At 39.8% G+C, this 27,453-nt stretch overlaps 1 protein-coding gene across 1 annotated transcript in view; it reads left to right on the top strand.

Annotated features, from left to right (window-relative positions):
- The window catches only part of TIAM2 (T-cell lymphoma invasion and metastasis 2), a 166,306-nt gene that overhangs the window by 15,536 nt on the left and 123,317 nt on the right, over positions 1–27,453 (top strand). Inside the window, exons 2-7 of the mRNA XM_018561444.1 lie at positions 2,351–2,427; positions 9,417–9,539; positions 11,517–12,704; positions 14,088–14,523; positions 19,265–19,437; positions 21,385–21,609. Coding sequence (XP_018416946.1) covers positions 9,510–9,539; positions 11,517–12,704; positions 14,088–14,523; positions 19,265–19,437; positions 21,385–21,609 — 2,052 coding nt within the window. The 5' untranslated portion in view covers positions 2,351–2,427; positions 9,417–9,509. The remainder of the gene's footprint in view (positions 1–2,350; positions 2,428–9,416; positions 9,540–11,516; positions 12,705–14,087; positions 14,524–19,264; positions 19,438–21,384; positions 21,610–27,453) is intronic.

The raw sequence follows: 27,453 nt of genomic DNA, 5'->3' as shown, positions 1-27,453 counted from the left end.
GGCCGAAGCTAGCCGAAGCTACGGCTAGATCCTTCGGCTACTTCGTGAATAGACCCCATAGGATATGTGCAGTATATAAAATTGAGTTAATTTTGCACATAATTTAGAGGACGTATCTCCCTAAAATCCACTCCTCTTCTCTGGAAGATATCAGCTGCTAAGACAAAATATTTTAATTTCATGATGTTTCATTTCTTGTGTATTCTGGGAATGTGCAGGGTTCTCTAGAGAAAGTCATTAGTGGTTATGAAATGATCCTTCATAAGATGTTGCATATGACAAAGGAGTCATCAGCAGCTCTGGTGTGCACTCTTTTACATTTATGGTAAACCCTTTTGAATGCGAGAAATTGTTGCTATTCATCAGCCTCATTGCAGTTTATATAAATATTATCATTTAGATTGGAGTTCTTCATTAGTTGCCACAGATCCAGGGATGCAAATGTTATACTTAAAGCGGACCTTTACCCATATCTTCAAAATAACAACAAACACACCTTTAGAAATGTTTAGTAATGACAATCTACACACACACACACACACACACACACACACACACTTCTAGATAATTGCAGGCTTTGTATTCTTTCCATACCGTATTTCTCTTTTCTTTCCCAGTCTTCTGACAGTGGCCATGTTTATTAAGGGCAGATTACTAGATCTCCTTTTTCTTCCTGGATTTCTGGCACATGTGACTAGGACATGTGGCCATGCACATCATCTCAGGGGAGGAAAATGCCTTTCCCTGAGATCCCCTGAGATTACAGATGAGATTTCCCAGCAATGCTCTGCTGATGACAAGGAAATCCCAGTGTGCATTGCTTTGCCAAACTGAAGTCATTTTGCCCTTTCAAAGCAGGAAGTGAATGCTCTGCAAGTGTAAGTATTTCAAAATCACAGCATTTTACACCTGACATGTCTATGTTATTATTAATAATCATACATAGAGGGATACATTGGTAGAATTTGCATTTTGTGTGTTAAGGTCTGCTTTAACATTATAACTGTTGTATCATTTTTATATACACACACTGCATTCTGCATAGTTACATTTGGAGATTTTAAGCTGGAATCTGGGAGAGGGGATCTTCATTCCCACTGACTGTAGAATATGTTTAATTATTTTTAACTAGAAAACACCTAACTAGCAGTGTGGCACAAGTTGGCTGGTTGGGCTTCCTCGGGTTCGATAAACACTGCACTCATTGAGGCTACCTATAAAGTGTTATATGGTAACTACCCACACAGCCAAATACAATCTCCACACATCTTGCCTTTACTTTTCATGGCTGTGGAAAAGCACACCAATTTTATATCAAAATATATAGCTTTATTCCATAACTCATATTAACGTAACCATATTAGCTTTTGCAGTCTTACTCGACCTTCTCATTCCTAATATGCCCATACACATCTGGAAATTATTATTTTATATCATCCTGGCCAGTGAAATCCCCATAACCAGATCATGAAAATGTCCCACCATTAATTTTGGATGGGTAAGTTTCAAATTACCTGGATATAAAAAAAAAATATTGGCCATGCTAATTGATAAAATTGATATTTCCATAAGCAGTGGGAGCCATGGGCACAATATCTATTGGCTGAAAACTTTGCAGATTAGGTAGGTAACACCATGGGACTCTCCCCTATTATCCCCTCACTGGACCTCCTTCTCCATTCTCACTTCTTAGCCTTAGCACACACAGGAGTTCTTGATGACTACATTGTTACTTATCTACATCTTGCAGGAATCATAATAATTTACTTTGCACAGTTCAGTGGTTTTGGTTGTAAATGGGGTTCATTCGAAACAAAGACCAGTCACTTTTGGTGCACCACAAGGCTCTGTAGAAGGTCTTGTACTACCGTATTTAATTTGTTTGTAAGTGATATAACTGAATGTTTCTTCACATAAGGAAATGTTTGACAGTGTATATGTGTCCACTATGAAATTTTGTTAATCTACCAAGACCCGTGGAGTGCAGCTGCTTTAGAGAAGTATCTTACAGAACTAAAGGTTTAGTGGGCAAAGATGTACAATAGGGTTGATATTCCTAGAGGTGTTTTTGTAACATGTAATATGATTTGGTATTGCTGAAAGACTGGTCAAAGCGGTTGAAACTGCAGTTATGCAAAGCACCTTCAACACTTTGTTTTCATGTTACCACTTTATTCAACCTTTGTGAATCTTAAATAAAACTCAACAAAACTTTATTGAAACAGAAATATAAAACAAATATAACAACATCTCACATACACAATGATAAGTTAAGTGTACAAAGGCTATTTTTCTCATTCTAAGTAACTTAGCATTGGCTTTAATGTCTGTTTATTCTTTTCTTTTTTAGGCTATTTAATTAATGAACAACAAACAAGATGAAACTGCTACGAACTATGAAATATTCCAAGTTTAACTAATGCAAAGGTATGTCATCCTAAAAACCAAAGTAGGGACATTTATAAATTAAACACAGGCCGAAAACTAGCCAATTCCTCTGTTTTGATTTTGTAACATGGTTGTATATTTTTGTCAAGCGTAATGGTGCACCTTCATTGATTTGGCATCCTTAAATAATTCAAAATGAATATTTAACCATTTTTATAAGGAATATTAATTTTGAATATTTTTTGAAATTTATTATTTTTTATTTTATTTAAAATATTGAACAAAATTTAAAATAATTGAAACATATGTCAGGTAGTGTAATTTTACCTTTCAGTTTGTCAGAAATTTCTTTGAATTAATGCCGAAATTGTCTTGTTTTCAGTATGTACTAGCCTCAAAAATGTCCTCCAATATATGTTCCTAGTTTACATTTAAAAAAAATATAATCCTCATATGTTGCTATAAGTTTCAAGGTACATGTTGTTAAACCAAACTAATTGATGCAATAAAATATTTTGGTTTCTATTTTATTAGCTGATTTGTGCAGCACCAAAAGAAAATGTAAAAAAATATGTGCCTGTTTTTGTACCATATGTAAAACTAGTAGGGATGTTCAGATACCAGTTCAGATACCAGTGCCTATACTTGGCATTTTCATGAGAACTACAAGGGTTGCACCAGCTGCAGCTGGGACCTGGCTCTGGCACTCCACTATTGTCCTGTAATCATTAGTCGATATTGTTTTAGAAAAACTGTCACATGACACTAAACAAAAATGTATCAGTGCTCGTACTTGAAGAAATAGTATTGGTGCATTTCTAATATATATTTATAAAAAAAAAAATCATATATTAAAACAGGGATGCACAAATCCCAGGAGCTCCATATTCTCCTAAAAAATTACAGCTGCCTCCTAACTTTTGAGTTTTCTCTAGTCTAGTCTTGGAGCTGGAAAAGTATCTGTATGTGTACCGAGTACGATACTTGGTATCTGAAGATCCCTAGGAACAAGGAAGTCCTTCATTGGAATTGTTGCCTTTGATTTTGCAAAGAAAAAGCATCTTGTGGTTGATTAACTTAAGGAATAATGTTTATAATGGATTGTGTTCCTCTTCAACTTTCCCTTCAGCTTTAGGGAAATTTTATAAGAATAGAACCTCTCCCTGAACCTGATCAGATACTTAAAGTGAGCACAAATTATATATTTTCTGGGGCTATTGCAAAGAGAAGGACATCAAAGACAGATTTGATTCATCTGGATTTAGTGACAGTTTTTGCAAATATTTTAATGCTAAGAATGAATAAAAAGTTAATCTGATTGAGACATTGAAGAAGTGATGAAGGATAACAATTAGTGCATAATCATTTTAATTTAGTGCGCAAATATTTTGAAATGACACATGTCACTGAAATGACAGGAGTTAAACCTTAAAAATGCATTCAAGTACCCTAACTATTAACGAAAATGTATCTTATTTGTGTATCACTCGGCTGTAGATCCTCAAATCATTTCTGAATTGGTGCTGACACTGTCCTTCCTTCTGGAGGGTGGCTACTTTTATTCCCCATGGTCCCTGTGTGTGTTGTAAAGTAGCTACCGCTCCAAGTTCACTCCTGTGATAGATGGCAATCTCAATACAAGTTAGTAAACTAATAGAGCTATTAACGAAAGGGTGAAGAGTTTGGAGAAGGCAGGAGAAGTGAACAATCTAGGACAGCATAGATGAACTGGAAAGTGAGCTGAACTGGAGAATTTTTCCAAATCAGCTAGGCCTAGATTGTTCACTTCTCTTGCATTCTCCAAACCTTTCACCCTTCAGTGAATACACCTGCAAATGTGATATTTTAGTCCATCACGAGAGTGAGCTTGGAGCGGTGGCTAATTTACAACACACACAGGGACCATGGGGAAAAAATGTAGCCACCCTCCAGGAGGAAGGACAGTGTCAACACAAAGTCAGGGATGATTTGAGGATCTACAGCCAAGTAATACACACGTAAGCTGCATTTTTGTAAATAGTTAGGGTACTTGAATGCATATTTAAGATTTAACTTCTGAGTTACGTGTCATTTTAAACTTTGTATAATGCACCTACATGTGGTTTCATGTAATAAGTATATTGAAAAGCAAATCCACCCAACAGGTGGAAGCAATCACATGGTAATGCAGTCCAGCAAACATTTCAACTGTGATAAATCAGAAAGTCCTCATAGTTTACATTAATGTGATTTCTTTGTGATGATCTTCTGCCAGCACTGATGTATCTTTACACAGGATCAACTGAGGTTGTACTTCTTGAAGCCAGTGTTGTACACATTTTCTACTTTTTGAATTGGCAATCACATTGAAATTTCCATAGCAGGCTTAAATCAGATTGACGGCAGTGCCAAACGTCTTAGCACTGACATCATTAGGATTTCTGTGTGTGACAGATAGCTAGGAACTTGCTCTGGGTAAGTTTAGGAAGAGTTCTCCAACATCACAAGCAGGGATTTTTATATTACCAACATAAGATTGGGGTAGAATGGTGAAATATAGCTTTTGCTGGGGTGATAACTAAATAAACCTGTATTATCCCAATTGGTGGTCAAAAAGAAAAAAAAATTAAGGCACCCACATCATCGTGAGGCAATGACAGATAAAATAGAAAAAAAAAAGGATTTTGCTGCTTGCTAACTCAGCCACATGCAAACACCATGGAAGTAAGGGCTGGACAACTGGGGCATAACATACAGAAGAGAGACTATAGGAAATTTACCATGGGCTCGCTGCCTACATCCAAGACTTCAGTTTGCTGGTGTCACTTCTACTAGTGCGCTATTACAGACCCCTCGCTTTGGTAATGTATACTGGTCGGACTGTAAAGTATGATATACACTGGTAGATTTTCGAAACGAACGTTCATAGGAAAAAAATCTTGTCAGAACGTTTGATGCCATCAGACACTTGACAAATGTCATTTGAAATTTTGTTTGATTTTTGTTTTGATTTGACGTTGAATTTTGGAATGAGTGGAGGTTCCTGAATGAACACCACATTCACTGTTTTCCAACGTGCTCCTTCAAATAGTTTTGTCACCGCGTTCAAAATCGATCATCAATTTGACTCCATCACCTATTAGAAAGTCGAACGAACATTCCGAAATAGTTCAGTTTGTTTAAAAATGAATTCAGTGTATACCCTACTTTAGGTGGTTGCCAGTTATCTGATGCAAACCACAATACAAAGCAAAAAGCTGGTGGAAAGGTGACCTGCTAGATCTAGATGCAATTTTTTTCCACAACATATTTTTTAATTCCTTTTTTGTCCAGCCTTTTTTTGTACACATGTAGTAATACAGTGCTATATATAGTGAACATATCGCCTTACAGACACCTTTGTTTTGTCATGGTGACTTTCCAGATCTTTCAACAGGACAAGATTAATTGTATTGTGCTGAATGTGAACATTGATATAGAGACAGCTAATTTGTCTGAAAGGTTTGTGTAATTAAAAACATCTGCCAGCAGCATTTATGAGAGAAGGCTTGCTAATCCTTTCCAGTGAATCATTTCTGTGATAAGTGAACCAGGGACACAGCGGAAGCTATATACATGAGATGGAAATAACAGATATGCTTTTGCCCTTAGCAACAATTGCAGAAGTACAAAAGTAGACGATCTGTGTCTTGTAAATTGTATTAAAGATATAATCAAACTGACATAAAAACTAATTTGTTAGAGAAACCATGTACAAAGCCATTTACTTCACATAATACATATATACTGTATTTAAAGTGACTTTAAACTCTGGAGTTAAATCTTAAAACTATATTCAGGTACCTTAACTATTAACAAAATGTGTCTTATTTGTGTATCACTCAGCTGTAGATCCTCAAATCATCTCTGAATTGGTGCTGACACTGTCCTTCCTTCTGGAGGGTGACTACTTTTGTTCCCCATGGTCCCTGTGTGTGTTGTAAAGAAGCCACTGCTCCAACTCACTACCGTGATGGACTATAATCTCAATACAAATTAGTAAACTAAACATGAGATTGTAGTCCATCACAGGAGTGAGCTTGGAGCGGTGGCTACTTTACAACACACAGGGACCATGGGGAACAAAAGTAGCCACCATCCAGAAGGAAGGACAGTGTCAGCACCAATTCAGAGATGATTTGAGGATCTACAGCTGAGTAATACACAAATAAGATACATTTTTGTTAATAGTTAGGGTACTTGAATGCAATTTAAAGTTCAACTCCTGAATTTAGTGTTACTTTAAAGGTTCGTTTACACCATGTGCATTTTTGTGCATTACTTTATGACTCCTATGACTGCACATGTCAATATCTTCTACATCAAACTAATTAGATAAAGTTTTACCTATATTTATCTCCATCCATACTCCAATAGAAATGACGGATTATCATATCTGATCCAAATAAATATCAAAGAGCTACAAAATTAAAGAATACTTGAAAGGGGTGCAAATACATTTTTACCACATTGTATCACATTTTCCCTTTATGAATATACATTTTCTACCTAAGTCCAACAATTTCCATATGAATTGCAGACTGATTATATGGTCTGATTAACAGACACCTACATTTATATATAGCCTATTTATGGCTTACTGAGTAAGGCGGTGCCAAGAGCAATCAGGATATGCAAATTTCAAAAGCCACAGAAACCAGATTTCTGTTTTTTTTGTAGTCTAATCAGCTAGATGTTTAATTTGGTTGTTACGAGTTGGTGCACTTTGTTCACCATAATTCCTCTTTGCTCAGGTTTATTGTATACGGTTGTTGGAGTAGAGTGTTTTTTAAAACATTTTTTTACGGAGAAAAAAGATAAATGAGAACTCTGCAGAGCTGTTTTATTGGTTAATTAGGGTTGTTAATATTACTAACCTGTGTTCATCTATGCCTGCAATTTTTATAGGAAAACTGATTCCGAATGTATGGAAGCCAAGAGGTCAGCTTGCATTTTCAGAGGGGGGCTAGAAATGGCAGTATCCATATTTTTTTATCATGGCAGGTTTACTTTCAGACAAGCATGTGCTTTACCTGTGCAGGGCAAAGGAACATATTCACTTTAATGCCTCCCTCCAGCAGTACGTACTTACCTTCCATTAATTTCCTGCTGCTCCTCCATTCAGTGGTCCAGGGACATAGAAAGGAATACCTGTATAAGCTCAAAGTTACTCTAGACAGAGCTTACTATCGCCCTACCTCCATGTGACAGCGCTGGACGAATCACAAAACATCAGTGCTGTCACATGATAGGAAGGGGGAGTTAGCCACATACTCCTCCATATCCAGAAGTACTGGGTATTTTCCCGGGAGAAGCGTCACAAAGATGAATGTTTTCTGCTGGGCAAAATACAGGTTTGCTTTAAAAAGACCCAGTCACCAGACTGCAAGATATTTTAGGAATGTTATCTACCTGTAAAAGCCCTGAGACTGCTGCTGGATGCCATCACACTAAATGTGATGTCAGCAGCCCCAGCACACTCAGGCCTGTTACTCAAATGACACTCTATAGTATTCTCCTTCACTCGTTCCCTGGCAGCTATATAAGGGCCCGTTCACACCAGATGCAGTGCGTTCCGGCCCGATTCTGGCTGGAACGCACTGCCTCGCATTTGCGGCCGGCTCACTTTTTTGTGGGGCAGGAGGGGGCGTGGTGGACCATTGAAGTGAATGGCACCATAGCCACGCCCTCCGGCCGCAATGCGATCGCAAGGCATATTATGCCTGCGGTCCGGTCTGGTGCGATCAAAATGCTGCAAGCACTTCAATGGCCCGCCACAACCCCTCCTGCCCCACAAAAAAGTGAGCTGGCTGTAATGCGAGGCAGTGAGTTTCAGCCAGAATCAGGCCGGAACGCACTGCATCTGGTGTGAACGGGCCCTAAATATTTGTGTAGGGAGGGGCAGAGGAGATTGGCCAGCACAGACAGTAATTAGACACTAACAGAAGAGGAGAGACCATGACATGCAAGGAGATATTTTGTGCTTTTACCTGGAATTTTTTAGGTTGGTGACAGAGTCTCTTTAAAGAGAGCCTGTACTAAGCAAAATATGTAGGATGTTATTGCTAAACATAGGCTTTAATACCCCACGGCTGACTAATCCAGAACTAGCATGCAGTAAGTAAAGTCAGAGAAGAAAGAAGGCTGAATGTTTGATCTACATACTAAATCTTGTGAAAACCTCTTGTGCTGTCTGTGTGTGCTGCACTCTTATCAGTAACCATTTTTCTCAGGATTCTCTGGGAACTACAGAACCCCTCACCATGTTGTGAAGAAGAAGAGGAGGGGTGGGGTAGGTTTTCTGTAGTTTTGACCTAGGATGACAACGCTGCTTCTCCATAGATACAATATGATGGGTGAGAGTTGTCTCCCTAGAACAGGAAGTGTGTTACTGACAGGATCACCAGGTGAAACAAAACAAAACCCAAAAGAAACCGTAAAACAGAAAACGAATGCAGCCACCACATTTATGCTTGCATTTAGATGTGGGTTTGTGTAGACTGGCTTTGATTATGTACACTGCGTTTTGTATTCCGACGCAGTGCTATTAAAGGCATGCGGACAGACACAAAATGCAGTGGTCTGTGGTCAACTTGCTGTGCTTGCAGTTTGAAGAGATCTCTATAGGACCTGCTGTGTCCAAAGAAAGAAAGTCATATATATAGCCTTGGATCGGTCATTCACACTATTACATAAAAGTAAATAGACATTCATTTAAAGTGCACTTTAAACACATGTCAAATCCACCTACACAAACCCTACGGCAGGTCTTAGATGGCAGATTTCTAACCTAGAACGATAGGCTTCTTGAAGTCTGTCTGGACCTACAGCTATATTCCTGATTTGGACGACAGATGGATGCAGATGGTGCAATAACCACTGCTCACAGCCATTGGAAGTGCTTGTTACTGCCCCTCTACATGGACTCATTGTTGCAAGCAGTGCTCGTTTCGGTCTCATCACTTGCATGGTCAGCCTAATTTTGCATGTGTTTTTTTGTCCTCCTTCAGCTGTTCTACCTGCAAGCCTGTGGGGAATTTACAACACCCAAGTAGAGAAGTTGGAGGATTAAAACTGGAAGTGTTTTTCGCAGGACCTTTACAATGGCGCATTGTGGTAACAAAGGAAAGGAGGTGATTCATGTTAACCCTCCAGATCCACCTCATCCTCCTCCATTAAACAATTGAGTGGAATCATCATTTAAGATTAAATTCCATCTTCAGAAAAGTACTTTCACAGTTTTAGATTTGGCCAAGTGGAATCCTGTGGTATCATTTATGGACATTGTATCTTCTGCGATACAAAGCAAGCACATTTTTGACTAGCTTGGGCATAAGTTGCAGAGATTTTACATGATACCAAGTTACATAGGTCAAGAAAAGACGGATCCCCATCCCGTTTACCCTCTCCTAGCTTTGGTCCAGAGAAAGGAACAACAAACCACACTAGAGCGATGTTGCCCCATGGGAAGATGAAAAATTCCTTCCTGACCCTCCACAATAAATCTGTAAAATTCCTTGGATTAAAAAATTGCTGTATTAACTTTTACGAATTATAATTCTAGATAATGTTAACTACAAAAAAATCACCCAGTCCTTTTTTAAACATCAATATTGTTTTATTTTATTATTACTTCAATCCCAACAGGTAAAGCATTCTACAACTTCACCACTCTTACTTTAACTACCTCCGGGCCGGCTGCTCCCTCCGGTCCCCTCTCCTCTGAAAGAATGCGGAAGTGTGGTATAATACATCACTTCCGCATTCTTGTGTCACTCTCCAGCTTCAGAAGCTGGAAAGAAGCTGATGGAGCAGATCTCTGCTTCATCAGCTTCTTTTGGGGGATTTCAGTAATTTTTCCTAATTATAATAAAAAATAAAACCCGTAGTGGTGATTAAATACCACCAAAAGAAAGCTCTATCTGTCCCCCAAAAATGGTATAAAATTCATTTCAGTACAGCGTTGCATGACGGAATAAACGTCAGTCAAAGTATCGCAGCGCTGAATACTCAAAAATGGCCTGGCCAGAAAGGGGGTCTAAACACCTGGTCTTGAAGTGGTTAAAGAGCCCTTTTCCTAAACTGTTAGAAAAACAGTTTCGTCCATAAGAAAACAATTTCCCCTTTCCTTTTGTACCATGTTTTGAATAAAAAGTTGATTTTCCTAATCTTTGTATTGGCTTTGAAAATATTTAAACATTAATTAAGTTGTCTTTAAGACATCCTTTTCCCTCAAAACTGAATATACCAGTGATATCAGATCTTTGGTCATGTGGGGATCTGTTCTGAATGGCCAACCTAGGATTACACATGAAGTCTACCTTTTATTTTATTGCGTTTTTGTGGAAGTATGGTAAAATGCAATTAAAGAATGTTCCCATAGAAGCAGTATTGTAAACACATGGTAGTTTGCTGCTTTTTGGAGAACAGACAGGTATCAGACATCTTATAATAAAATATGCGGTGTATGCTTAGCTTTACATTTATTATTTATTACCACAGATAAAACTTGCTGTCTCCGCCCATTCTTATTTGCATTGGGAGTGTTCTTTTTAACAGGAGCATCTTGTTGAGTTCTACATTACAGCATTAAGTAAAAGTTCTGGCGGATGTTCTATGGAATTTTACATGGTTTTATACATGAATATGCCCAACAGTTTTTTACACAGGAAAGTCTTCTGTCATCTGCCATTTCATAATGTGCTTTTGTGGTCATGGTTAATGTTTTCATGTGCACTGGGCACACGGGGGTAGAGGGTGCTTAAGACCAACTTCACCCAAAACATCTAGTTCCCCTTTTGGATGGATACTGGTGTGTTGAACAGTTTAACAGCTTCATATGTTGCGAGAATTAATCTAGAGGAATCCAACTCCATCTGAGATTTCTAGTGGGGACATCTCATATATATGATAGATAACAACAAACACTGAGAACGTAATATAACAGTTTTGATTGGAGTTGGCCTTTACACTAACTAATGTACAATTGCAGATGTATTTTCTTAAGATGTTATGTTTAAAGTTATATTATGGTGAAAGTACATCTGTTTCCTGTGTTATCATCAGTATGATTGGTAACTTTGGTGTTGCAACACTTTGTTATTTTACAGAGAATGGGGAACTCAGAAAGTCATTACAGTGTTCAGGGAACACAAAGCCAAGGCAGTAATTCTCTGTCAGATGCCAAGCAAAAGAGTTGTTCTTTGAAAATCCATAGCGGTCACAGTAAAGAGGAGAAACCTTGGACCTCTCCTAGGTGGGCACGAACCAACAGCAGCGCTAGCTACAAGTCTCGTTCCCTTGCAAGAAATTGTCTGTCTCAGTGCAAAAGCAACCCTCCATATTCATCAAAACATGGGGACGTTGTGCTAAAGACATCTAAAAGCTGCGGCCACCTTAAACAAAGATCTGGTTTGTGCGGAGACTATTGCCAGGGAAATAATAACACATATATGCCAGATAATGGGTATCATTATGTTGGCATTGACACCCCGGATGACTATAGAGGATGTAATGGACATATTTTAAGCTGTTATGACATTCATGACAGTATGTCATTGGCACTGCAAGCTGAAGAAAGAAAAAGTCCAAAGGTGTTGATCAAAACACTTGGAAAGCTAGACGGTTGTCTGAGAGTTGAATTCCACAACAATTCAGGAAATAATATGCCTTCAGATGAATCTGACGGACCAGTTCAGTTGCTCAGGTACTCCCCTGCATTAGAGACAAAGGAAATGCTGAAGAATGATTCTTGCAGAAATTCCGGTATGGAATTTACAGCAAGCCGTGGTATGTCGGCAAGTGACTCTGGACTAAGATCAAGCAAAGGAAGTTCGCTAAGTTCTGACTCTTCATGGTATGATTGCCCCTGGGGAAACAGTAGGGACATTAATGACTTGGACGGCTCTTACTTGACCAGGACTTCATTGGACTCTAGTGTACATGGTGCTCTTATTCCAAATGAGAGTGGTGTACTCATCAACCAGACATCTTCACTCTCTTCACTTCGTGATTTATACAACTCAGATATAGGTGGCGGTTTAGCTCAAGGTCGACTCTCAGATGAATACATAAGTTCTGGTCACACCTTAAGTAATAGGGTTTCTTTTGCTTCAGATATTGATGTTCCATCGAGAGTCGAACATAGAGCACCAGCTCAGTATTCCTCATACACTCTGCCATGCAGGAAATCAAGGCCCTTAACGGAAGACGCTTCTAAAAAAGATACACTGAAAAACCGAATGAGGCGTATTAGTGACTGGACAGGTAGCCTGTCAAGGAAGAAGAGAAAGTTACAGGTAGGTTGCATATTTATATATATTATAAATGTGAACCCACATACTTATCTAATTCTCTGATATCAGTCCTTAGTACGCAACTTGGGGTTGCCACCTCCATGCTGACAGCACTGGATTAGATAAGTATTTGACACTTTGGCTAGAAAGTGTATGTCAAGCCAAAATGTTTTGGATAAGATGAGAAAGGATTAAAACTCCTGTTGGGTTTTTACTGCTCTCCAGAGCTTTCTTAAGATTTACCTTCACTTCCTGTCTTGCTGACAATGGTTTAAGCAGACAGGAAAATCTGCAACAGGAACACAAAAAAAAAAATCTGACAGGTTTTCTAACCCTCAGACTCATCATACTCTTCCTGTACTCTACTAAACAGGTGTATTTGTATTTATGTCTTTGTTGCTGTTGAAGACTTACCCTTACTTTCTGTCTGGTAAAACATTGTCAACAGGACACAAGGTGAGGGTAAATCTCTCTAATGAAGCCCCCTGAATAGCATTAAAAACCTGACAGGAGTTCTGTCCTTCCCCACTCAATCTGAAACTAAGAAAAACTTTTTGGCTGCACATACATTTAGGGGTTGATATACAAAAGGGAATTTTTGCTAGGGAATGCTGCCTTAGCTTAGTGAATATTGTAAGAAATTCACTTTTGCAAAGAATACCTAAACACGAGCAAGGAATATAAGAAAACAGTATTTTTGCTAGCACATGATTGGATGATGGAAGTCAGCAGAGCTTTACATCATTCACTAAACTAAGGGGAAATTCCCTTGTAAAGTGAATAGCCTATTTGCCTTTGGTAAATCAATCCCTTGAACGGTGAATGGGAAGACTTTTGTGTTTTCTAAGGTTCACACATATCACTCATTTGTTCATTAAACTATGTAATTGTGTTGCACATCTAAGGCCTGGTTCACACCTAGGCGTTTTGGAACAGTTGGAAAAGCGCTTTTAAATGCCCAACACAAGAAATCCCATGATTTTGAATTTGGCCCCTGTTCACACCTCAACAGAAAAATGCCAGATGCCCTAAAAGGCACATGAGCTTCTTTGGGCAGTTAAAAGTGCGTTTTTGCCCCAGAGAATTCAATGGAAAAAACGAGTGGCAGAAGCATGTTGCCCATTTTAATGCGCGTTTAAACACGCCTTCGTCCATTGCCTGCAATGTTTCATAAACTGCCAGTCTTCATGTACGCCCTTACAAACGCGAATCAAAATGTGCACAATGCACAAAAAACTGCATGCTGAACACGCGCGTTCAAACACGCAAAAACGGTGCCGCCTAAGGGTGAACATGGCCTAATAATAATTACAATGCGCATGAGATGATGTGCTTGATGATATGATATCATTGATCTTAATATGTGATTCTCCTTTTACCTATCAGGAACCAAAATCTAAGGAGGCAAGTGATTGCTTTGACAGTGGCATTGAAGCTTTTACAGCTGAGACAAGCTCTCCTCCGTATCACTCCAATACAATGTGGTCTGGTGGCTCTGGACAGGCTATACCACAGAGGAGTAAGCAGACCTGTGCAATGAACAGTGATGTGCTTAGACAAAACATCTATGAAAATTTCATGAGGGAGCTAGAGTTAGATCGAGCTAATATTGAAGAAGCTGCTACCACAACAGGTACAGAAGACTCAAGCAGCGACTCACTAAGTTCTTTGGAACAACTCGACTTACTGTTTGAAAAGGAGCAAGGGGTTGTTCGCAAAGCAGGGTGGCTCTTCTTTAAGCCTCTTATCACACTTCAGAAGGAGAAAAAATTGGAGCTGGTAAACCGCAGAAAATGGAAGCAGTACTGGGTTACACTGAAAGGTAAGGTATGCATGTATTTGCAATGCCCAATCATTTTACAATGCCCTAGTCTTTAAAAACTGTAAAGAGGTTCAATTATTGAATGATAATGGAAAAAAAAGAAATAAACTCCAATTAGTTCCCAGGAACAAATATACTGAACCTATGTGCATGTGTCTGTTACAGAAAGGTTAGTAGAGATACATTCCTTTTCTAAGTTTCTTCATCAGACACACATTGCAGGGGGACTTCTGTTAAATTCAGTAAATCCTGGTAAGGACTATGCACGTCCGGTCAAGAACAGAGGTTTGTAGTATGTTAAACTACCTATAGTTAGAGTTTTGAAACAGTGCTGCCATTGAGGGATGAGTATTAGAGGTGCACCGAAATGAAAATGTTAAAACCCGTAATGAAACCGCAAATGAAAAAAAATGTCGGGCCGAAACTATAACTTTATAACTAATTTATAACTTTCTAAAAAATATATTTTATTTTTAATATTTTATTTATTTTTATTAAATATTTTTATTTTTTTACTTTACTTTTAGACCCCTGATATTTCCCTTTTAAAATAGAAAAAGAGATTGAGAACATAGAGTCCTCAATCTCTTTTTCTGTATCCCCTGTTATAAATGAACAGAAATCTTCTATAATGAGTGTTCCTGTTCATTCATAACTTGAGGACAGAGTATGTTTACTATAGCCACGAAATTATGAATGAACAGGAGGTGATGTAGATCACTTCCCATTCATTCATAATTGAAGATATAGTAACCATACTCTGTCCTCAATTATTTACAAACACTCAGCAATCACTGATCACTGAGTGTTTGTACCTGCTCTCCATCCTCTCACTTGTTCTGCCTGATGAAGGGGATTCTGTGTGACCCCGAAACGTCGCACTAAGTGTGCTATGATACCTTTTTGCATGTACGTCAATAAATAGACGTATTGTACCTGCTATTGGAGTGCCGGTGTCCATATTAATTTGCTCTCCATCCTGACATGCTGTCACAGGAGGCTGAGTGAGCAGTGCGGGGAGGAGAGCTCGGTCTGACACCTGACTCCTGGGGAGGAGAGAATACACGGATGTGCCGTTATATCGGCAGAAAAGTGCAATTTTCGGCCGATATATATCAGTGCATCCCCAATGAGTTTAGTAATGTCAAGATCTTGCTCCCATCTAACTATATGGTACGGTATGGTAGTTTAAAGGCTGATTTAACATTTGTAAAATGCAATATTATTCAGTGGATGGAAAGGTTGTAGTTTCAGAGGTTGTGGTTAGAAAAAAATAATAATAATAAGAGATCACGCTCTTCCTTCTGGACAGGTAGCAGAGTGTATGCCTAATAGGGCAGTGTTCAAGTACCCTTAACAACAAATCAGAATTCAACATTTTTTCAAAAGGAGACTAGCCCAGATTTCTCTCTTTATGTTTGGTTCTCTTTAATCTCAATTGTCATCATACAAAAAGCCTAATGCCTGGCTTAGGAACCATGTTACAGCCACAAGACCTGCTGTCTTATGATCACATCCTGGATAGCTATTTTCTGTTGTCATTTAGTGAGTCATTTGCACATTCAATCAGTTAAAGTGTAGCTTCAGCCTTGTTGTTTTTTTATTTTATTTCGGGAGTAGGGCTAGAACCACTATTGTCGGGTTTTTATTGCTCTCCATGTCCCTGCTGAGGCTGGATTTACACCTGTCCATTAAATTGTGTTTCTGAGCATGTTAACATGTGTTGTGTTAAAGTGCCACTAAACTCAGGAGTTAAATCTTAAGAATGCATTCAAGTACCCTAACTAGCCACAAAAATGTATCCTATTTGTGTATCACTCAGCTGTAGATCCTCAAATCATCTCTGAATTGGTGCTGACACTGTCCTTCCTTCTGGAGGGTGGCTACTTTTGTTCCCCATGGTCCCTGTGTGTGTTGTAAAGTAGCCACCCCTCTAAAATTACTACAATCTCACACAAATTTAGTTTACTAATTTGTATTGAGATTGTAGTCCATCACGGGAGCAAGCTTGGAGCGGCGTCTACTTTACAAGACACACAGGGACCATGGGGAACAAAAGTAGCCACCCTCCAGAAGGAAGGACAGCGTCAGCACCAATTCTGAGATGATTTGAGGATCTACAGCTGTCAAGGGATAATATCTATGATTCATACAACTTACAACAACTCGCATAAGTTTTATGAATTCTTTTGCGAGACTCATGCAATCTGCTGTGGGTGGGAGTCGATGTACAGTACAATGGCATACTGCAATTTCCTGCAGCCGGTCACACTATGTGTGATTACATGTACACAGCCTGCAAATATGCTGCAGGTGGTGTCATTTTTATGTACACAGCAGATTGCACAAGTTTCACAAAGGAATTCATAAAGCTGGCCATACACTTTACAATTAACGTCAGATGAACAGGTATGGAGTCCAATTGAATCTTTGATAAGTTTCTTCTTGAATATCTACATATGGGTCTCGGGCAGTCCAAAATATCCCAGTGCTGGTCACCATCTGGTGAATTCAGATCTCTTGTCCAAAACAGTAAGGTCCCATTCACACTTGCAACTGGGGCCGATCGCATAAGTCTTAAGGTACCCATACACCTTACAATTATCTGCAGATTTTCTGTGGTCAGATGGAAAAGATGCAACAGATTCCTCCATCTACACTTAACTGTGTGGATGGAGGAATCTCCCACTCGGCCAATCTGTTGCACTTTGACCACAGAAAATCTGCAGATAATTGTAAGGTGTATGGGTACCTTAAGACTTATGCGATCGGCCCCAGTTGCAAGTGTGAATGGGACCTTACTGTTTTGGACAAGAGATCTGAATTCACCAGATGGTGACCAGCACTGGGATATTTTGGACTGCCCGAGACCCATATGTAGATATTCAAGAAGAACTTATCAAAGATTCAATTGGACTCCATACCTGTTCATCTGACGTTACTTTTATTAAAAGAAAGAAGACAAAAATGTTCTTCAAAATATTTAAGATAAACTAGTGTGATACCTGAATTCAAAATGCAATTGCATGTTAAATTCAGGTACTTGCACTAGTTAAATTAAAAAATATGCACTTGGGGTCCATTCACAGCAGACGCTGTGCTAATTGCACAGCATCTGGTGCACGGTGCCCGACACACTGCCAAAGCCCTGATCCCAGCGTATCACACTTTGTACCCTTTTTTTTGTCAGAACTTTTGAAACTATTGAAATGGAACACGTGATATTTCATTCAGATTTATGGACACAGGCAGTTGTACCGTTTCACATCCCGCTGCACTAAATTTTTTTAACAGAATGCTCTATTTTTTTTCAGCACACACCATTGTGTTCCCATCACAATGCAGTGGGGTGAACCTAGCTTATCCGTGACAAGGGAAATTGCTTTGTCTTGCATTAGAGCTCGCTGGCCATTGTTTCTAGCACAGCCCCAACACAGATGGTGTGAATGATGCATAGATGATGCATAGATGAATACACAGCTATGATCATTTGTGTCTTTAGAAGTCCAGTGTTGGGCACCGCTATCAGATAAAGGTGCCCATATACTGCACGATTCTCATACGAGAATCGCGGGAAATCCCGCGATCGTACGAGAATCGTGCCGTGTATGGAAGGCGTGCGACCGTTTCTAATGTACGGTCGCACGACTTTTGTATATCGAGCATGTTGGAAAACCAGCCGAGAATCGTACGACTTTCAGCTGTTTTTTAACATGATCGAGAGATCACTGCCGAACGGGTCGGTGTGCGCACAGGCAGCCTGCCCTTTCAGCATTGCAGTCATCGGAAGCCCGCCCTTCAGGGGGGCGCGGCTTGCGATGATCGCAGGTACGATCTGCCTGTCCAAGATGGGCAGATCGTACATTTTTTTCATTACTTTACAACCCTCGCAAGACAAAAGTCTTGCAAGGGTTGTAAAGTGTATGGGCACCTTCAGAGTACAAGCTGCCCAGGTTCACTCAAAGCAATTAAATACAAATGGTTGAGTGTAAGAGGCACTCACGGTTCTTGCAATGAAGCAACACAGACACATCCATTGGTTTGACGTTTCAATAAGGCACTGCCTAATTAATTGAGTTAATTGAGAAGGACAGGCAGTACCTTGCCGAAACGTTGACCAGTGGAAGTGTCTGTGTTGCTTCATTGCAAGACCCATGAGTGCATCATCCATTCTTCTACTCTCAAATTTATAAGGCAGTTATTGTGACTTTCATCAAACATGCATTGGTACTGTCATTAAAATACATGCACTTGGAAGATTCAGAAGCAGTGAATATTTGCTGAATTTCAGATTCAGTGCTTTAAAAATATGCATCATAAAGTAAAACTTAACTCAACAACTATGTAGTGTGGTAATGGCCTGTCTGATTGATTGAATAGCTTAGGTTGTATGGCCAGATTATAACATCTGTGGTGATCTTTCAAGGAGTGTTTTAAAAAGAAATAAACACTCTGAAATTGAGGATTGCCTGGCAGTCTTGCTGAACCAGTGGCCTCATTATATAGTTACCAACCTAGAACAAGTATGTAGTGGCATGCTGTACTTAGTGAATCTAGAGGTGTAGTATGACAGCCAGGGAAATAGCATTTGTCGACGGATGTTGGAAATAGTGGCACAGCTGTTTCTCTGATGACTAATTCACTTTAAATCCTCTACATTTGACTGAAAACGATGTTTATTGTGTTTCCTTGTTTTTAATGTGATGAGACATCTTAACCCCTTTGCTCTATATATGTGAAGGTTGCACTCTGATGTTTTATGAGACTTATGAAGGGAACTCCATGGAGCACAATACCTCTCCCAGATATGCCCTGTTTGCAGAAGACAGCATAGTACAATCGGTTCCGGAGCATCCGAAAAAGGAAAACGTTTTTTGTCTCAGCAACTCTTTTGGAGATGTTTATCTTTTTCAGGTAAGTCACACAACATGTTTTTTATTAGCATTTATACATTTTTATATTCCCTGATACCTTCTAATGTAATATATTGCACTGCACTAATAGTGATGGGTTACCCATTCATATATTATGACAACTGTTAGAAACTCCGTCCACACTTGTAAACCTATCTCACAGGTGAAGTGTTGTTGAACAGTAAATCTGTAGCAGTTAAGGTTGTTTTCATAGTTCTTCAGAATACTCCGTACTTACAAAGGGTACAGAGAGTACTTACAAACTGTGGGTTATGTTTCCCTGCAATTGGGGATACTTGTTTTCCAACTGTAGCACTTTTCATAGAATAAAAATCTTCTCTCTACGTGGTAGCAGTTCAAAAAGTTCAACAGCTAATTCGCTGTTGACCACCATGACACTCCCCTTGGGCATATTCTGCTCTTTCACAGTAGGATGGACCTCATTAAAACTGCTATTCACCTCCAGACTCATCTTCCTGTGTGCAGCACAAAGTCCTCTGCTTTGGAAAGGAACAAAGGATGCTGATCCACGAGTACCAAACACATAAAATGTAATATGCTCACTTAGTATAAATCATGGTTTCAGCATGCTTGCATATGTACAACACTGTGTTTTTTGAGTGAGTATATTAAATTTTATTTGTTCGGTATTCCCAGGTCAGTATGCTTTGTTCCTTTCCACTTTGTAGTACACTCCTGGGTAGAGGGCTTTGTTCTGCATATTGGAAGAGGAGTCTGGAACAGAGTTATATCGCTGTTTTGATTCTCCGACACTCGGGCATGCTCTTCTCGCACATCAGTGTGGACTTAATTCAAACTGGTATATACCTCCAGATTCCTCTTCCGGTGTGCAAAACAAATCCTCTATCCAGGAGTGTACTGCAAAGTCGAAAAGAAACAAAGGATACTGATCCGGGAATACTAAACAGGTTAAAATGTAATATGCTCATTCAAAAAACACAGCTTTTCACATAGCATAAAACATGATTTATATTATAACGCTGTATTTTTATGAGTGAGTATATTACCCGTCCAGATCACTATCTGCAAGGAGTTGGCATGTATTCCCTGTACTTGCGTTGGTTTTCACCAGGTACTCTGGTTTCCTCCCACACTCCAAAGACATGCTGGAATTTTAATTGAGTCCTGCCTAAATTGGCCCTCGTATGTATGCATGTGAGATAGGACTTTAGATTGTAAGCTCCTTAAGGGCAGGGATTGATGTGAATGTGCAACTAAAGTGTAAAGTGTAGCGTAAATTGTGGACACTATATAAATACCTGTAATAAATATTACATTTTGTATTTGGTTAGTACTCCATTTGTTCCTTGGTTCCACTGCAGTGTACTCTTGGGTGGAGGTCTTCGTGTTGCACACCAGTCTGGAGTTGGATAGCGGTTTGGATGAGGACCGCCCTTCTGTCAGCAGAGCGTTCCACAGCGGAGTGCCAGAACATCGTAATAGTGAATTAGCTCTGTTTACATTTTCAATTGCTACTGTGTGCAGAGAAAACTTTTTTTAGACAAAGTGCTAGAGTGGGAAAACAAATATCCATATTTGTGGATAAACATTTGAGTATAGCCATCAGTTTGTGAGTACTCATTTGGAAGAACAGCAACTTTGTGTCCATGTGGTATGCAAAACAACATTAACTGCTACAGCTTTATCATTTTGTGACAGTTGTCATTAGGTATGAATGAATATAGTGGGAGGATTTGCGCCAGTTCATGACAGAGTCTCTTTAAGATAGGACTTGATGGGCCTGATGAAAAGTGTGTTATAAGAAAACAATTCTTGTAGCATCATCTTTTCACAATCTTATCATCTTTTAATTTCCCAGGTTTGAAATGAAGGAAGAATTGCTATGAGTTTTCTTTTAGCTCACTTTTCATACATCAGCCTCATTGTTACCTATATGTAAGACACTTACATTTACTTTGTCTTCCAGGCCACTAGTCAAACTGATCTAGAGAACTGGGTTACTGGAATTCACTCTGCCTGTGCATCACTCTTTGCCAAGAAGCATGGGAAAGAAGATACTGTCCGACTTCTCAAAAGTCAGACCAAAAGTCTTATGCAGAAGGTTGATATGGACAGCAAAATGAAGAAGATGGCAGAGCTGCAGCTCTCCATTGTGAGCGACCCAAAGAATAGAAAAGCCATAGAAAACCAGGTATGCATTTTTCACGTTTCTTACTTTATTCTCTTTGCAGAAAACAGTTATGTTAATCATTATTTTTAAATGGTTTGGTCAGTCTGATTGAAGTTATCATATTCATGTTCGCTAAGACAAAATGTATGTGATTCTAAGTGAATTGCAGACTTTACCTTTTTTCAAGCTTTACTTTCAAATATAGTCAGATATTACTCACTACTAGGGATGAGCTCAGGATCAGACCAAGTCCTTTCGGAACCTGAGCTCCTCTGAACCTGGAAGGGACATGGGGCCACCTGCTTAATCAGCTGCGGGTCGGGGCATCTGCTGCAGCTGCACATAACCAAAGGTGTAGGATCCTGGTGGTAGCATCATTGACCTTCTATGGCCACATGGCTGGGTGATTGTGCGAGGTTTCTGTGGGGTCATCTGTAAAATGTTCCTCACTTTACCCGCGCTTTATAGAGCACACCTAACATGCAATATTGTGTCTTGTGTGATAATGTGCGCTAAACGCATGGATCCCATGCATTAAGTGCAACGCTATAGTGTGAACCAGCCCTGTTGGATGCCTGTGTCTCCTACCGCAGCGTGAACAATCCAGTGACCCCCTTCATCACTGATATATTTGTGAGGCACTGGCTGGCGGGGTTGTAGATGGTGTAGGTTTCTCACCTACACATGGTAAGGTGCTCCAGGATTTGTATCTGTGATGAACAATACTGTAACTGTTTGTTTCTCAGATCTTAAGTTCTGCTCCTGGAGTCCTGAAGCCTGGGTTTGTAGAGTTTTGAATGGTATAAAGCCTGCAGTCCTATATCCAAGTTTTACCTGACATCTAGACCTCATTAATTAGTCGTCTGTGCACAGGCTTTTATGCTGTATATGTGAGCTGACTCAGACTCAATGACTCTTTCTCTTCTATGTGAAAGCCTGCTGCTGGTTGAACTCATTAGAAGGCACCCTGTTAGTCTGGGACTGACATAATTTTAGTTAGTGGCTCAGACGAGCAGATGTTTTCTTTGTTTTATGCTATGTACTTGCTGTACAAAGCCTTCCTGCATTCAATGGTGTGTGTTTACTGCCGTGCTGAACTAACTGCTTGGACTTAGTGTACCTGTCTCGAACATGGTCACAGCAGCCAATACTGGCTGGGCCTGTCTCCCTTACATTATATATAGTGAGCAGGGAGTAGGTAGTGGGTGGTATGCTCCCTGTAGTGACCAGCTTTTTTTTCTAGGCCTGAAGATTACTTAACACCCTCCCAACACGCGCACACACACATGCACACCAAAGATATATTCCCTGAAAGCAGAGAATCCTGTTGAATAAAATGGTGGCAGGTGCAATTTTTTATGTTGCAAACCCCCTTTATGTGATATCATTTTTGTGGTGACAGGCTTTCTTTAAGCAGACATTAAGAGGCTATTAGACCTCTAATGTCACCTTTGCAGCCCATTAAAGCTGATCAAGCACAGATCGTGACAGATCGAGAAACGAGAAGTGACAAGATCATCGTCGCTTCTGTATTCATTCAGCGGGGAGTAAATCAATAAATTGATGTTCGCTTGTCTCTCTCCACTCTCATCCCTTGATGTGGATCCCAGAGCTGCCGGATGCCCCTAGAAGTGGTCGGGTGGTTGTGAAACTTCCAGTGTAAACCCATTTGCACTGTCCGATGTGTGGTACTGCAATAGTGAGCATTGTGTTGCTGTGCAGTGATAAAAAGTAATGCATGTGTTATCAAGTTATTGTGGCACTGCATCTTGTGGAGTTGGGTGCCATTCAGAATAAATGTCAATGCAGCACAGCTAGGAAGCGGTACTGTGCTCTTTGCACAGATCCTGAGTGGTCTTTGGCCAGGCATAGGTGCACAATGATGTGTGAGCTCTGGAACCCAGTAGGCTCAGCAGTCAGTGGTTTGCACAACTTAAAGTGACATTAAACCCACAGATTTTTTAACATAAAACAATACTGTAATGTGTGCCTTACTGTAATTCATGGTTGTTTCCCTTCTCTTTGCTGCTCTTCCTTTTAAATCTGTATCTGTTCTCATGCTGGGCAGAACTTCTGTTTTGCAGTAGACTGCCTTGTCTCTGAAAGGGATACATGGTGTCTGTGTGTTGGTTTGCAATCTGAGCCAGCACCACAGGAAGAGGCACTCAGCTGCAAAGGGAAGTTCTCCCCAAGCATGAGAAGAGAAACAGATTTAAAAGGAAGAGCAGAAAAGAGAAGGGAAACTACCATGGATTACAGTAAGGCACACATTACAGTATTGATTTATGTTAAAAAATCTGAGGGTTCAATGTCACTTTAAGTGTGTTTAAAACCAAACTTGTTTTTAGAAAAAAAACAACTAAATCTTTAGTTGTCACTGGAACAAGAATAAATGGAAAGTCATCCTTCACTGCCTAAGACAGGATTTCCTCCTCACATAGGAGAGATTTCTTCACTTTTTTTGTGTTCCTGAGACAAGAAGTGAAGGAAAGTTTTCCCAATGTGACAGAGATAGCACAAAATCGGTGTTTGAACCATTCATTACCCTATCCAAAACTATAAAAAAAAAAAAATTGGCTTTAGCTATATTTTACGCTGCAGTAATAATGTGGCAGACTGATTTCCAGTTAGCAGTTTCCAGTGGCATTCCATTTATGTGTAATGTTCACACTGAGAGCAGAGGAGAAGGCTGCTGCCAGTGCTGCCAGGGTAGTGTTATTCCTTTTAATTAAATTATTAGATGTCCAATGTCTTTGTAACAAAGCAAATTGGCCGTAGCAGCAGAAAGATTTGGCTGAATTATAGTGAAAAGCTGTAAGATTTAAGTAAATGTTAAATGAATAAACTAATTATTTTTTATCGGTCACGCTAAGTTATGTTCATTTGGAATGTTTGCTACTTGTCAAACAACGGCTTCAGTGTTTATTGGCAGCTTCTTACATTCATATGTGAAACAAATCTGATTCATGAAGAATGGGAATAAGTGATACCATAAGATGGCCAAGCGTTGTTGGGAGCGGACTTACATAAACTTCCGCAACACCCAATCTATCACATAGATAATAGGGAGGGATCATTTTTTTGGAACATGAATACTGGTTCATAATTTTACATGACCTGGAATGTGACTTTTATGCATGACATAATATTTGGCTATAGACAAACTCCTGCACATTTGTGTACGGTACTGGAAAATGTAGAACAGTTGGAAAAGGTACAAAAGTAGAGGTTTCAAGCAGAACTAATATCTTTTAAGTGCAAGCACTCTAAAATTGCAAGTTAAAAATAGTGCATGCACGCACATTGCAAAACTATAGGGTTGATTTATAACCCTTCCACCTAGCATATAGCTGGGTAAATGCCTTTCACATGACACAATCTAGTAGTGGTACTGCCATGGAAACAACGTCTGTTGTATTCATTTTTATATTATCTGTAGAAAATGTACTGTATTTACCCAATACATGTATACTACAGGGTGCAAGCATGGCGTTCCAGTTTGTAAGGCATGCTGGGTTTCTAAGTAGGGGGCGAATCATTTTAATGGCTGCAACTGAGGTCTGTGTATAGCAATTATTTTTGTATGAGATGGCAAGGTCGCAATTTTATTTGTGGTCGGAGTCCTGCTGATATGACCGGAAAGTAAGGAGAGCCTAGAGGCCCAGGAGGCAAAACCCAACCTGAGCCAACCCAACCTGAGGTATGCCATAGTCGGAATGGTCAATATGCCTAAAAGAGGGCATACTCAATTGGAAAGAAAGGAGAAAGAAGGAGGGGAAGGGAGGGTGAGAAATCAGAAAGACTGGTTGACAGGTGAAAGAGGGCGAGGGAGAGTTAAATTGTGCAGGACTCCTCAGACAAATCCAGGCTTGCGAAGCTAGCCTTAAAATTTCAAATATAAGAATTTTAATGGCAAAGACGGCACAATATTACAACAAATTGACTTAAAGTGTATGTACATCCTATCAATGAACTTCTCTTATTTGCTACCTTTTGGTCGCAATATACCATTGCTCCATTTTGGTTAATTATACCATTGCGATCTGCCAAACCTTGAGTTTTTTAACCTCTTGCCGTCCGCCCGTTAAGAAAAAACGGACGGACGGCAAACTCACATCTGCGGGTTGCCGTCGCCAGACGGCATTTTTTTCCTGCTCGCGCGCGCCCCCTAGCGCGCGCACGGGCAGGAAAGACCCGCTCGTTACTACAGCCGTTAACGGCTGTTTCACATACAACCGATCAGCGGCTCTATAGCCGCCGATCGGTTGTATGGCGTGCATTTCGGAGCCCCCCCCCAATCCCGAGTGCCGCCATCTCCCCCCTCCTGACCCCTCACCTTTAATCCCGGGATCCGCTAGCCCATCTGCGGCCCGGGACCGGCTCGGGAGGGCGTCAGGAGGAGGAGTGTGAATGCAGAAGTGATGTGTATTACATCACTTCCGCATTCACCTGTCAGTCATCTGGCTCCTACTGCCAGAGAGAAGAAGCTGATGAAGCAAATCTGTGGGGGTCTCCAGGTGACATTAGGGGTCTAGAGACCCCTAATGTCTCCATAAAGAGGACCTGTCAGTGTACCTGTGCTATTATATAGGGGGATGGTATCCCCCTATATAATAGCAATAACAATAAGTGTAAAAAAAAAATCTATATAAATAAAAAAAGTTAAAAAAAATAAAAGTCACAAACAAAAAAAGTTTAAAAAAATAACAGGTCACAAATAAAAAAAAGTAAACCCCCCCCCCAAATGTTTAAGTCCCCCCACCTTCGTTTACGCACATTTAAACGTAAATATGCGTCGCATGCGCCAGCACGCGAAAATGACAATTGCGCTACACATGTTACATATCGCCGCGAACGTCGCAGTGAGAGCAATCATTTTAGGGCCATCAATCACTGATAACACTAAACTGATGAGCGGTAAAAGCTTTTAATGCGTCGCCTATGGCCAATTTTGGGTAATGTAGTTTTTTTGAGGTTTCGCGCGCATGCGCAATTTTAAGGCTTGACATGTTTGGTGTCTCTTTACCCGACGTGACCCCGTCTTTTATATTTTACCAAAAAATTTGGTAATAATAAATGTTTTAGAATTTAATATAGGGGGAACTGTTTTTTTTTTTTTTAAATCTGTAGTTTTTCCTTAATATATTAAAAAATAAAAACCCCAGTGGTGATTAAATACCACCAAAATAAAGCTCTATCTGTCCCCAAAAAAGGGTATAAAATTCATTTCAGTACAGCGCTGCATGACGGAATAAATGTCAGTCAAAGTACCGCAGCGCTGAATACTGAAAAATGGCCTGGATGGGAAGGGGGTTTAACACCCCGGATGTCAACTGGTTAAGGTTTGTGAGATAAAACCATAGCAGAAATAAATTCTGCACAAAACAAAGAAAGATCAATTTTGAAAAATTATGTTCTATTGGCTAAAATTCACTTTGTCGTTTCTCTCCGGAAAACCGGTCATTCCTAGAACACTGAACGTAAATTTTTTCGAATCCTGCCCAAGCCAGCAAATTCCAGTCTTATTATTGTATACCATAGTGTAACTTGTGTGGCTCTAGCTGCCTTCTGTTGGAGCCATCTTGCTCACCCCATGCCTTTCTCCCATTGACAACCCTAACTAAAGCTGGCCATACACTATATGAATTTCTAGTGGCTCTTGATGAACTGATCGAGGGAGCCAGCCGAAAAATCTTCGAACGAGCGACGACGGCCGCTGCCAGAATACAATGACGATAGCGGGATATTCCACAATCAACGCACTTAAGCATTGAGGGAGGAATCTGCAATATTTTCTTCAATCAGCCCACAGGCTAAACAAAAAAAATATTGCTGTGTATGGCCAGCTTTAGTCTTTACCAATCA

The sequence above is a fragment of the Nanorana parkeri genome, unplaced genomic scaffold (assembly GCF_000935625.1).
Source record: "Nanorana parkeri isolate BGI_ZX_2015 unplaced genomic scaffold, ASM93562v1 scaffold524, whole genome shotgun sequence".
Classification (NCBI taxonomy): Eukaryota; Metazoa; Chordata; class Amphibia; order Anura; family Dicroglossidae; genus Nanorana; species Nanorana parkeri.
Note: the sequence above shows the minus strand (reverse complement) of the source record. Positions and strands in the feature narration are given on the sequence as shown.